General features: G+C 37.0%; 1 protein-coding gene across 2 annotated transcripts in view; it reads left to right on the forward strand.

The window, feature by feature from the left end:
- Positions 1-13,484, forward strand: part of CD109 (CD109 molecule) — a 143,430-nt gene that overhangs the window by 87,244 nt on the left and 42,702 nt on the right. For both annotated transcript variants that reach the window (XM_073006168.1, XM_073006169.1), the window contains 6 exons: positions 3,410-3,484; positions 4,380-4,440; positions 5,710-5,851; positions 6,808-6,925; positions 8,483-8,596; positions 10,294-10,512. In XM_073006168.1, coding sequence (XP_072862269.1) covers positions 3,410-3,484; positions 4,380-4,440; positions 5,710-5,851; positions 6,808-6,925; positions 8,483-8,596; positions 10,294-10,512 — 729 coding nt within the window. The remainder of the gene's footprint in view (positions 1-3,409; positions 3,485-4,379; positions 4,441-5,709; positions 5,852-6,807; positions 6,926-8,482; positions 8,597-10,293; positions 10,513-13,484) is intronic.

Consider the following 13,484-nt stretch of genomic DNA (forward strand, 5'->3'; position numbering starts at 1 on the left):
CATCTCCGGGTTCAAGCGATTCTCCTGCCTCAGCCTCCCAAGTAGCTGGAACTACAGGCGTTGTCGCCATGTCTGGCTAATTTTGTATTTTTTAGTAGAGACGGGGTTTATTCATGTTGGTCAGGCTGGTCTCAAACTCCTGACCTCAGGTGATCCTCCTGCCTTGGCTTCCCAAAGTGCTGGGATTATAGGCATGAGCCACTGTGCCCGGCCCCTTTGCTGGCTTAAAAAAATTTGTTTTTTCTTGTAAATTTGTTTAAGTTCCTTACAGATGCTGGATATTAGACCTTTGTCAGGTGCGTAGTTTGCAAAACTTTTCTCCCATTTTGTAGGTTGTTTACTGTGTTGATAGTTGCTTTTGCTGTGCAGATCTCTTTCATTTAATTCGATCCCATTTGTCAATTTTTGCGTTTGTTGCAATTGCTTTTGACATCTCTGTCATGAAATCTTTGGCTGTGCCTATGTCCTGAATGGTATTGACTAGGTTGTCTTCCAGGGTTTTTATAGTTTTGGGTTTTACATTTAAGTTTTAATCCATCTTAAGTTTTGTATATATGGTGTAAGGAAGGGGTCCAGTTTCAATCTTCTGCATATGGCTAGCTGGCTTCTGCTCCCAGCACCATTTATTGAATAGGGAATCCTTTCCCCATTGCTTGTTTTTGTCAGGTTTGTTGAAGATCACATAGTTGTAGATGTGCAGTCTTATTTCTGGGTTATCTGTTCTGTTCCATTGCTCTGTGTGTCTGTTTTTATGTGAGTACCATGCTGTTTTGGTTACTATAGCCTTGTAGTACAGTTTGAACTCTGATAGCATGATGCCTCCAGCTTTGCTCTTTTTGCTTAGGATTGTCTTGTCTATACGAGCTCTTTTTTGGTCCCATATGAATTTTAAAATAGTTTTCTCTAGTTCTGTGAAGAATGTAGTAGTTAAATAGGAAAAACATTGAATACATAAATTACTTTGGGCAGTATGGCCATTTTAACAATATTGATTCTTCCTATTCATGAGCATGGGATGTTTTCCCATTGGTTTGTTCATCTCTGATTTCTTTGAGTAGTGGTTTGTAGTTCTCCTTGTAGAGATCTTTTACCTCCCTAGTTAGCTGTATTCTTAAGTATTTTATACTTTTTGTGGCAGTTGTAAATGAGAGTTTATTTCTGATTTGGCTCTCTGCTTGTATATTGTTGGTGTATAGGAATGATAGTGATTTTCACACATCGAGGCTTTCCTGAAGTTGTTTATCAGTTTAAGAAGCTTTTGGGCTGAGACTATGGGGTTTTCTAGGTATAGGCCTATGTCATCTGCAAACAGGGATAGTTTGACTTCCTCTCTTCCTATTTGGATGCCCTTTATTTCTTTCTTTTGCCCGATTGCCCTGGCCAGAACTTCTAGTACTATATTGAATAGGAGTGGTGAGAGAGGGCATTCTTGTCTTGTGCTGATAACCGCTGTTTAGATGCTGCTTCTTGAATAGTTCTATGAATTGGTGTCTGAGCAAGAGCAGAAGCAAATCTTCATGTATTTGTATTTTGTGACAGAGTTAGAGTCATGGAACTATAGCCTTTTCTCTCCAATATGCCTGGCTCTGGCTCCATTGTCTACTTGCCAGCTTGTTGAGACATTATGAAAATTTTTTCTTATTTTATTGTTTTCTTATTGGTGCCTGTTCTAGTTCCTTATTGTGGATGCAGCTGTAGTTGTTGTTAGCATTGTAGAAATAGTGGTTGCAGGTGTTTAATTTTATGCTGGAATGTGTTTTTTACAACTTAGATTTTTTTTTGTGATTTTTAAATTCTGACTTTGTCTTAATTTGGTTAATGTAAATTAGAGAGAAGTATCAAAATCATTACCTAAAAAGGTATAATACTTGATTTTTATTGAAGTTAAATATATATAAAATAAAGTTTGCTGTTTTTACCATTTTAAGTGTTTAATTCAGTGACATTATTTACTTCACAATGTTGTATGACCATCACCAATATTTCCAAAACATTTTCATGGCTCCAGACAGAGACTCTGTAATCGCTAAGCAATAACTACTCATTTCTCCCTCCCCACAGCCCTTGGGAACCTCTGGTCTGCTTCTGTCTTTATGAATTTACCTATTCTAGATATTTTAGATTTATATAATATTTGCCCTTTTATGTCTGGCTTATTTCACTTAGCACAGTGTTTTCAAGATTCTTCCATGTTGTAGCATGTATCAGAGCTTCATTTCTTTCTTTTTTTTTTTTTGAGACTGAGTCTAGTTCTGTCGCCCAGGCTGGAGTGCAATGGCACGATCTTGGCTCACTGCAACCTCCGCCTCCTGGGTTCAAACCATTCTCCTGCCTCATCCTCCCGAGTAGTTGGGACTACACGTGTCCGCCACCACGCCCGGCTAATTTTTTGTGTTTTTAGTAGAGACAGGTTTCACTATGTCGGCCAGGCTGGTCTCAAACTCCTGACCTCATGAATCGACCGCCTCGGCCTCCCAAAGTGCTGGGATTACAGGTGTGAGCCACCGCATCTAGCCTCAGAGGTTCGTTTCCTTTTACGGCTGAATAGTATTGTGTTGTGTATATACACTACATTTTGTTTATCCATTTTTCTGCTGATGCACACAGGTTGTTTCCACCTTTTTGTCTGTTGTGACTAATGCTGCAATGAACAGTGGCATGCAAGTATCTCTTGGAGTTACTGTTTTCAGTTCTTTTGGGTATATACCTAGGAGTGGAATCACTGGGTCATATTCTAATTCTATGTTAATTTTTTTGAGGAACCAACAGTTTTACTCACTCTTTTAGCCCATTTTACCCATTCTTGCTAGCAATGATACTATTCTTTTTAAAGAAAGCATTGCTAATGGGGTACATGCAAATATCTCACTTTTGAAAAAACTGTATCTCATGGATGTTGTCATTTGCCTTGCTTTGATTATCAGTGAGGCTGAATATTTTTCTGCTTATTAATAACTTATATTCCTACTTTTGTAAATTGCCTCTGAGGTTTTTTTTTTTTTTTTTTTTTTTTTTGTAAATGTAGGTCACTGACATTTTGCAGAGTTTATATTAATCTTCAACAAAGTTAACCTGTTTATCTCTGCCAAAAGTGTGGGTCGTTTTTAATGCTGACCGCTGCCTGTTGGTCTTGTCAAAGAGTAACATGTAAGTTCTCCCTGGCAGAACTCAAGTCCAGACTTCTTAGGAACTCCGGATTGTTGAACAGAGTAAAAGTAAATGTAGGTAAGAAATGTAGTTTTGGCTGACGGAATGATGAACAAAGCAATTACATATTCACTGCTCCTCAATTTGTGTCATTTTCAAGGTGGTAAACATGAAGGCTAAGTCTTATCTAAGTTACTTGGAAGAAGTGTTGTGGAAGGTTGCTATGAATCCATTCATTCTGTGTATTTTATCTTCTCCTTAGGTGGTCCATGAGTTGGAACTTTATAACACAGGATATTATTTAGGCATGTTCATGAATTCTTTTGCAGTCTTTCAGGTATGTTTTGCTTACTATATTGAAAAGGTATTAATGCTTTTTACTATTGCAAACCCTTTCAGAATTAGTGATCATTTTGAGATGTTAACCTTTTGTTAAATGTGTCACTGAAGTGCAGTCTTATGTAAGTATAATTTGAAATGGAAAGATAATCATCTTTCCAGTTTTAAAAGTGAATGGAACAATTCACCATTGGAAAAGTTAATGGAATTGACATTAAACAAATAATTTTTCCTTTTTGTATATGTATTTCCATATAAATATATTTTATATATATTTCCTTGACTGAAATGGCTCTTTATGCATGAGCATGTGTGTGCATGTGTGTGTAAGATCGATGTGTGTGTATGAGTGAGAAAGATCGATTTGTGTGTGCGTGTGTGTGAGAAAGATCGATGTGTGTGTGTGAGAAAGATCGATGTGTGTGTGCGTGTGTGTAAGATCGATGTGTGTGTGCATGTGTGTGAGAAAGGTCGATGTGTGTGTGCATGTGTGTGAGAAAGGTCGATGTGTGTGTGCGTGTGTGTGTGTGAGAAAGATCGATGTGTGTGTGCGTGTGTGTAAGATCGATGTGTGTGTACGTGTGTGTGAGAAAGATCGATGTGTGTGTGCATGTGTGTGTGCGTTTGAGTGAGAAAGATCAATATGTGTGTGTGTGAGAAAGATCGATGTGTGTGTGTGTAAGATTGATGTGTGTTTCGTGTGTGTGTAAGTGAGAAAGATTGGTGTGTGTGCGTGTGTGTGTGTTTGAGAAAGAGAAAGGTTGAATGTATGTGCATGTGTGTACCTAAGCTCTCAAAAATGAGCACAAGTGAGCAGTGTGGGAGAATGCCTTGATAATTCAGAGAGCATTTAAACTGGTGTTTTAAAAGAAAATTAAAATTATTCTTTTTAGGAGTGTGGACTCTGGGTATTGACAGATGCAAACCTCACGAAGGATTATATTGATGGTGTTTGTAAGTAATACATGGCAACATGCTTGTATTTGTCTTTCACATGATATTCAACACTACTTATATAGGTATGGGTATTTTCTAGATGAACATAGAGATTGTAATTTTCATTTTTCTGTTCTCTTCTCCCAAAATGTTTGGAGTTTAATGTACTTGGAAGTACATCTGGGCCATGACATGGAATGTTCATCTGAGCTCCTGTCTAGATCTTTGAAGTGAATGCTTTCCTTTTTCTCTTGTTAATCCTTTGAGGTAGTTATATTTTTGGACATACTGGAAGCTGCCGTGCCTCTGATTTGTATCACAAACTGTGCTATTCTTTTGGAATTATTTAAAAGGAGCAACATATTTTTGAAATATTTGTGTTCTCTAGCTTTTTGATGTTCACCTAGAAAATAGCCCAGATGCCATCATGCCATAAAGTATTCTGGTACACACACACACACACACACACACACACAAACACAGAGACATAGACACCACAGACACACACACGCGCACACACACACACACACACCCCTCATCAATCTGAGTTCTTCCTGAGCAGGATTATATCTGTACATCCTAGTTTCTTGAATTGCTAAATAGAGTTGGCTACCAACTAATAATAAGTGTGCTTTTAGAAAGAAGTCATAAAATATTTTGACTGAAGGAAATGTATAAATTAGAATGGTTAACCTTAGAAGGGGTTCTCTTTTCTTTCAGGTAAAATTATACTAATATCTTGAAAAGCTTCTAGAACTGTCCCAGTTTCTATCCCTGAATTCCCTGTTTCTGTCAGGTATTTTGTTATTCCGTGCTAAGCCCCAGGGTCTCTTTGGGCTGGTTCTTACCTGATCCTCTGTCCTGAAGCTTAAAAGATAATTTTATAGTCTTGAAGATGTTATGAAGTCGTTATGATTTCTCTATATTAAAGACATGTGTTTCATTTGGCTTTCCTCATATAACCCTGTATCGTAGACAGTCTTCCAAGCATCTTTTTCCATTTTTCAGTCTCAGTTTTTGCCCATCTTTGTTCTTTTTTACATATTGAATCCTTCTTGATGCCCACTGTAATACCCATTCTCTTGCCAGTAATACTTACTGTATCCTTTACCTTTTCTGAAAACCTTCTTCTACCTTTTCACTGTAATAGAAGGAACCTGAACTCTCACTGGCACATTATGTCTCTGGACACCTTCCCAAGTGATTGACATTCATTCTGTGTGTGGAGTTTACAATTCGTTCTCTCCAGTGACTGTTTTTCTAACTCTTGTCCATGTTTATTTATAGATGACAATGCAGAATATGCTGAGAAGTTTATGGAGGAAAATGAAGGACATGTAGTTGATATTCAAGACTTTTCTTTGGGTAGCAGTCCACATGTCCGAAAGCATTTTCCGGAGACTTGGATTTGGCTAGACACCAACATGGGGTAAAAACTTACAAAGTTCTTTGCCCATATATATTTTGTTCAGTGTTTGTTTTAAATAAGCTTTGCCCTCTTTCTAATGTTTAAGTACAAACATAGTATAACTAAGAACTAAGTAGACCAAAATGATTTTTTAGGAAATGATATTTATTGAATCTGAATACAGTTTTTGATAAAGCCACACACAAATTATGGCAGGAAGGTCTCATCAATGAGGAGACAGGCCTTTTTTTTTTTTTTTTTAAATTAATGAAGGGCGATTTTGACTTCCTTGAAGTCTCATGATTCTTCTTGAAGAAAAATTGCTGGGAGTACATTTGTTGTCACAGGATGGGAAGCACTCATGATTATCTCCTGCGACCCCTGGCAGTGCTGCTAACTGAACCATACTCCTCACAAAATATTCCCAGGAGTCACAGGGAGAAGGGGCATGGGTGGTGGAAGGAATTCAGCTTAGCTGATAAAACCCATACTACCTGGCCTGATAATTGAGGAGGTAAATCATGAAATCCACGTGGTATTTTATAGTCAGCTGTTTAAAGATACTTGAGTTAGCACATGAGTGAAATCTCAGGGAAACAAATAACAGCATTGACAGGGATACACAGAAAAACTTCTGCAAATTTAGAGAAAAAATTGGAGTTAAGGTTGAAAATATGTATTTATTATTTATAAAAATTTGTGAAAAAGTGATGTTTATTCTGAAGATGTAAATATTGCAGGAAGATTTTATTAGAATATGGATTAATATGCAGTATTATGACCTTGTGATGACTTATTCTTTGAAAAGTTGGGATCTACTATTTTATAGTTAAACCTTTTAAATGGTTTTAAATTCAGATATGCAAAAAATGTAAAAAATTGAACTTCTTCCAAAAATAGTTTAGATTATGTTGGCTTATTTCAAAATGTATCAGTTCTTGGTTTTGTGATGTTTATGTTTATTATCTTGACTTCAGTTCTAGGATTTACCAAGAATTTGAAGTAACTGTACCTGATTCTATCACTTCTTGGGTGGCTACTGGTTTTGTGATCTCTGAGGACCTGGGTCTTGGACTAACAAAGACTCCAGTGGAGGTATTGTATTAAAGAGCTGCTTATCAATGTTATAGTGACATTAAGCTAATAGAGCATCAGCTCCTCAATGTTTTTTTTTTTTTTTTTTTTTTTTTTTTTTTTAAATGACTGCTTATAATGTTTATCACAGTTTAGAGATTCCTTGGCTTTGTCTTTTGCTTTTTATCTGTTTTATATTTAAGAATGTGAGCTATATTTAGCTTTATAAACTGCTAAATATGGGAAGCCCATATTAACATTTGGGTAGAAAAGTTTATTATTGACCTGAACTAACCATCTCCAAAGGTCAGAAGAGAGAGAAAGGAAAAGAAAGAGAGAGAAAGGAGAGGAGAGAGTGAGTCTTTCTATTTGTCCTCTTCAAGAATGAACAGAACTTCTCAAAATGTTTGCTAGCCAATATTCCATCATGTCTTTTGGTCAAATTGCATCATATACTGTTTTCTAAGCCAGTCACTGGCAGGAGAAATATAATGGCCATGAGTGGCCTGAATTGTCTCATTTGAAATTGAAATGTAATTTCAATTTACAAAATAATTGTATTCATGAAAAATTCAGTGTATATTGAAAAATGCTTTGGGTTTATATAGAAACTGGAATTAGATTGTAAGCGCAGGCCATTATAAACAGACAATTCAGCTACATGAATGTCTGAAGGAACATTCAAGAATCATGAGGAACATGGGGCAATTTTTCATTGTCTGGGGCTATCCTGAGTATTGCAGACTGTCATCCACTAACTACCTATAGCGCCTTCGAGTCATGGTGGCAGTCTAAGACACCTTCACAAGTGTCCAGATAAACTCCAGAGGGAGTTACTGCTGCCAGCAAAACCACTGGCCTAAACTAATCTAGGTTTAGCTTTAGATGCAGGGGTGGGGCTTGGCCTTTTCTGTAGGACTTGGCCAACAATATCAGAATTGGATCACTGAGGAGGAAGCACATGTATTCAGATGTCCCACACATTTTCTCATCTGTATGTAAAAATAAATCGTATATATGTTTTAGAAATAATTTCCAATTTCCTCTTTAAATTTAGTCAGGAGGCACATGTATTCAGATGTCCCACACTAGAACAGGGGCTGCTGGATTTGGCAGGGCTTTTAAAGCAGATTGGTGGAGTCAATACAGTATGAAAGAAGAGCAAATTGCTTTGGGATTAGACAGGCTGGGTTCTAGTTCTGGCTTCTCTACTTGCCAGCAATATGAATTTGTACTAGTTACAAAAATCTCTAAAACTTAATTTTCCTTTCTATAAAGTAGGAGCCTAACAGTAACCTCATGGGGTTGTAATGACCAAACAAAATAATGTATGTGAAGATCTTGGTTGCTATAAGGCACTGAATAAAGTATAGTGATGATTATGTTAAGTACCATAAATCAAGTCAATTTGCCATCATTCATTTGTGATAAGTTGCTGTTTGCTTTCTGTTGATAGCAAGTTGACATTTCTAGCTGAAGTTAAAAGCTTCACAGGTTTTATGAAGATTGCATTTAATTGCATAAAATGTGAAGAATTTTGACCTGAATAAAAATATGTACTCATTGTGTTCTTTGCAGCTGCAAGCCTTCCAACCATTTTTCATTTTTTTGAATCTTCCCTACTCTGTTATCAGAGGTGAAGAATTTGCTTTGGAAATAACTATATTCAATTATTTGAAAGATACCACTGAGGTAATATATTCAAGCTTTTGTTGATCATTTACACTACAGGAGAAAATGGAGGTAGCACGAAGATTGGGTTGTGTAGTATCTGGGCATTTGGGATTCTAAGCACTTTATACATTTCTGGGAGACTGAAAATAGACATGTCTTTTCAGTGATTTCTTCTGCTAATTAATGTCTAAGGATATCATTAGCATGTCTACATATTACCTCCTTGAATTTTCAGCATAGGTTTTCCACTTTTGCCATGGAAGTTCCTTATTGTCTCTGAAGCATGCCTTTCTCTTTCCTGCCTCCCTGCATTTTCCCCTGGTTTTCCCCACATCTGGAATGTGTGGCCACTTCTCACTGCCACTCTGTGCCCACTGCAGTTTTTTTTTTTTTTTTTTTTTTTTTTTTTTTTTTTTTTTTTGAGACAGGGTCTTGCTCTGTCGCCCAGGTTGGAGTGCAGTGGCGTGATCTTGGATCACTGCAATTTTTGTATTTTTCATAGAGACAGAGTTTTGCCATGTTGGCCAGACAGGTCTTGAACTCCTGGCCTCAAGTGATCCGCCTGCCTTGGCCTCCCAAAGTGCTGGCATTACAGGCATGAGCCACAGAACCCGGCTGCCATTCTGTTATGTTTGTAGCCCCCATGTTTATATTTTCAAGGATTCACTATTGAATTCATGTACTATGTATCTCCTTAGCTAGTCATTTCCCTGGGAGGCAGGAATTAGGTTCACTGTTTGTGTTGTGCCCACAATATGTTAACCAAGTGACTGATTTTTCTTCCCCCAGAATAAATAGGGATATGTAATTAACTTTATTACATGCATGAAAATGCCATAATCTCTTTAGGCACTTTGTATATAAACTTTTTAAATTAAAAATTTAATTTTTTAAACTTTTTATTGGCATACTTGGCTGACAATGTGGGAAGTCAATTTTTTTTATTTTTTAATTTTACTTTTTAACCCAGTCATCATGGTACTGTTTAACAAGCAAAAGATCTAGAGTCAAAAGGCCTGGATTCAATGTTGAATCTACCACTTACCAGCAAATGACTTAATTGTAGTTTCCTCATCTATAAAATGGAAATGATAATTATTATACCCACAAAAGATACTCTGAGAAGCAGATGAAAAAATCAATGGGAAAATAATTAATAAAATGTAAGCCCTAGAGAAATGCTATTATTGATGAGACTGGTAACTTTGGGATAATTTATAAAAGTTTACAACCAAGATATGCTTCAGGACTAATGTCTGAGTTGTACTTTCCCTGCAGTAGTGTTTTACAGAGACTTCGATAAATTCAATAAATTTCATGCTGTTTTCTTCATATTTTTCTAGTGGGACCAGTATGTTGCAGGATGAGATAGTTAAATCAAGCTGGTGGTAATATCAATATATGAAATAGCCTTTCTGTGCACATCCTTACCATCTAATGGCTTCAGATAGTGAGATAATTTAATATTAGCGGGATGACTAGAAATGGGGCTGAAGAGTGCCCTTTCGCCATGTATCTTGAGGTTGAGGGGAAAGCATAGAAAGGAAAGGAAGTTTTTCCTGATACCCTTTGATACTCTCCTTGGTCAAATCTTTGTCTCATCTTTTCTCTAGTCTTTAGCCTCACAGATTTGACAGTACTTAAATTGGTGATAAAAGAGTACTTTACTGAAGGGCATTTATTATACAAAAGCTTTGATTTATTTTTTCTTTCAGGTTAAGGTAATCATTGAGAAAAGTGACAAATTTGATATTCTAATGACTTCAAGTGAAATAAATGCCACAGGCCACCAGCAGACCATTCTGGTTCCCAGTGAGGATGGGGCAACTGTTCTTTTTCCCATCAGGCCAACACATCTGGGAGAAATTCCTATCACAGTCACAGCTCTTTCACCCACTGCTTCTGATGCTATCACCCAGATGATTTTAGTAAAGGTAAATATTTGATGTCTGAAATTCAATGAAATGGAAATACATAATTAAAAAGAGCAGAAGATTTTTTTCTCTTGGTTAAATTTTTTGGCATATCTAGTAGGTTGTCTTCTTTACCCTTCTGGTAATGCCTAATCACTTTCTCCTCTGTATGTAAAAATAAATCATTGAGAAATAATTGCCAATTTCCTCTTTAAATTTAGTCAGGAATGTGACTATAAAGACTAACATCTCTTTTGCAGTCATTTACATCTACAGACTGTGTTACATTGGGATCCTATTAAAACACGGTCAAGTTGATTTGTAGATTTGGAATTTTGGAATGTTTCAGTGAAGGTAAAAGAGATTTTGTAGATTCTTTTCAGAGAAGACATTCTAGACAGAAAGATAATGAGCATAGTGGATAAACACTTGTATTCTGGGGTGAGGCAACCCTGTGTTTGAATCTCAGCTCTGCCAAGTATGATTTTTGAACAAGACATTTAATCTCCCTGTCTTTGGATAATAATAGGAACTACCTCAAAGGGTTTTTCTCCTTACATTTTCATCTTCTTCTCTGTCATTTCCTTTTTTTTTTTATTATTATACTTGAAGTTCTAGGGTACATGTACACAAAGTGCAGGTTTGTTACATATGTGTACATGTGCCATGTTGGTGTGCTGCACCCATTAACTCGTCATTTGCATTAGGTATATCTCCTCATGCTATCCCATCCCCATCCCCTCACTTCACGACATGCCCCGGTGTGTGATGTTTCCCTTCCTGTGTCCAGGTGTTCTCATTGTTCAATTCCCACCTGTGAGTGAGAACATGCGGTGTTTGGTTTTCTGTCCTTGCAATAGTTTGCTGAGAATTATGGATTCCAGCTTCATCCATGTCCTTACAAAGGACATGAACTCATCCTTTTTTATGGCTGTATAGTATTCCATGGTGTATATGTGCCACATTTTCTTAATCCAGTCTATCATCAATAGACATTTGGGTTGGTTCCAAGTCTTTGCTATTGTGAATAGTGCCACAATAAACATACATGTGCATGTGTCTTTATAGCAGCATGATTTATAATCCTTTGGGTATATACCCAGTAATGGAATGGCTGGGTCAAATGGTCTTTCTAGTTGTAGATCCTTGAGGAATCGCCAAAGTGTCTTCCACAATGGTTGAACTAGTTTACAGTCCCACTAACAGTGTAATAGTGTTCCTATTTCTTCACATCCTCTCTAGCACCTGTTGTTTCCTGACTTTTTAATGATCGCCATTATAACTGGTGTGAGGTGGTATCTCACTGTGGTATTGATTTGCATTTCTCTGATGACCAGTGATGATGAACATTTTTTCATGTGTCTGTTGGCTGCATAAATGTCTTCTTTTGAGAAGTGTCTGTTCTTTGCCCACTTTTTGATGGGGTTGTTGGTTTTTTTTTTTTTTTGTAAATTTGTTTGAGTTCTATGTAGATTCTGGATATTACCCTTCGTCTGATGAGTAGATTGCAAAAATTTTCTCCCATTCTGTAGGTTGCCTGTTCACTCTGATGGTAGTTTCTTTTGCTGTGCAGAAGCTCTTTAGTTTAATTAGATCCCATCTGTCAATTTTGGCTTTCATTGTCATTGCTTTTGGTGTTTTAGTCGTGAAGTCCTTGCCCATGCCTATGTCCTGAATGGTATTGCCTGGGTTTTCTTCTCAGGTTTTTATGGTTTTAGGTCTAACATTTAAGTCTCGAATCCATCTTGAATTAATATTTGTATAAGGTGTAAGGAAGGGATCCAGTTTCAGTTTTCTACATATGGCTAGCCAGTTTTCCCAGCACCATTTATTAAACAGGGAATCCTTTTCCCATTTCTTGTTTTTGTCAGGTTTGTCAAAGATCAGATGGTTGTAGGTGTGGTATTATTTCTGAGGGCTGTGTTCTGTTCCATTGGTCTATATCTCTGTTTTGGTACCAGTACCATGCTGTTTTGGTTACTGTAGCCTTGTAGTATAGTTTGAAGTCAGGAGGTGTGATGCCTCCAGCTTTGTTCTTTTGGCTTAGAATTGTCTTGGCAATGTGGGCTCGTTTTTGGTTCCATATGAACTTTAAAGTAGTTTTTTCCAATTCTGTGAAGAAAGTCATTGGTAGCTTGATGGGGATGGCATTGAATCTATAAATTACCTTGGGCAGTATGGCCATTTTCATGATATTGATTCTTCCTATCCATGAGCATGGAATGTTCTTCCATTTGTTTGTGTCCTCTTTTATTTCACTGAGCAGTGGTTTGTAGTTCTCCTTGAAGAGGTCCTTCATATCCCTTGTAAGTTGGATTCCTAGGTATTTTATTCTCTTTGAAGCAATTGTGAATGGGAGTTCACTCACGATTTGGCTCTCTGTTTGTCTGTTATTGGTGTATAGGAAAGCTTGTGATGTTTGCACATTGATTTTGTATCCTGAGACTTTGCTGAAGTTGCCTATCAGCTTAAGGAGATTTTGGGCTGAGATGATGGGGTTTTCTAAATATACAATCATGTCATCTGCATACAGGGACAATTTGATTTCATGTTTTCCTAATTAAATACCCTTTATTTCTTTCTCTTGTCTGATTGCCCTTGCCAGAACTTCCAACACTATGTTGAATAGGAGTGGTGAGAGAGGCCATCCCTGTCTTGTGCCGGTTTTCAAAGGGAATGCTTCCAGTTTTTGCCCATTCAGTATGATATTGGCTGTGGGTTTGTCATAAATAGCTCTTATTATTTTGAGATATGTCCCATAAATACCTAATTTATTGAGAGTTTTTAGCATGAAGGGCTGTTGAATTTTGTCGAAGGCCTTTTCTGCATCTATTGAGATAATCATGTGGTTTTTGTTGTTGGTCCTGTTTATATGATGGATTATGTTTATTGATTTGCGTATGCTGAGCCAGCCTTGCATCCGAGGGATGAAGCCCACTTGATCATGGTGGATAAGCTTTTTGATATGCCGGATTCAGTTTGCCAGTCTTTTA

Source organism: Chlorocebus sabaeus, chromosome 17 (assembly GCF_047675955.1).
Source record: "Chlorocebus sabaeus isolate Y175 chromosome 17, mChlSab1.0.hap1, whole genome shotgun sequence".
Lineage (NCBI taxonomy): Eukaryota > Metazoa > Chordata > Mammalia > Primates > Cercopithecidae > Chlorocebus > Chlorocebus sabaeus.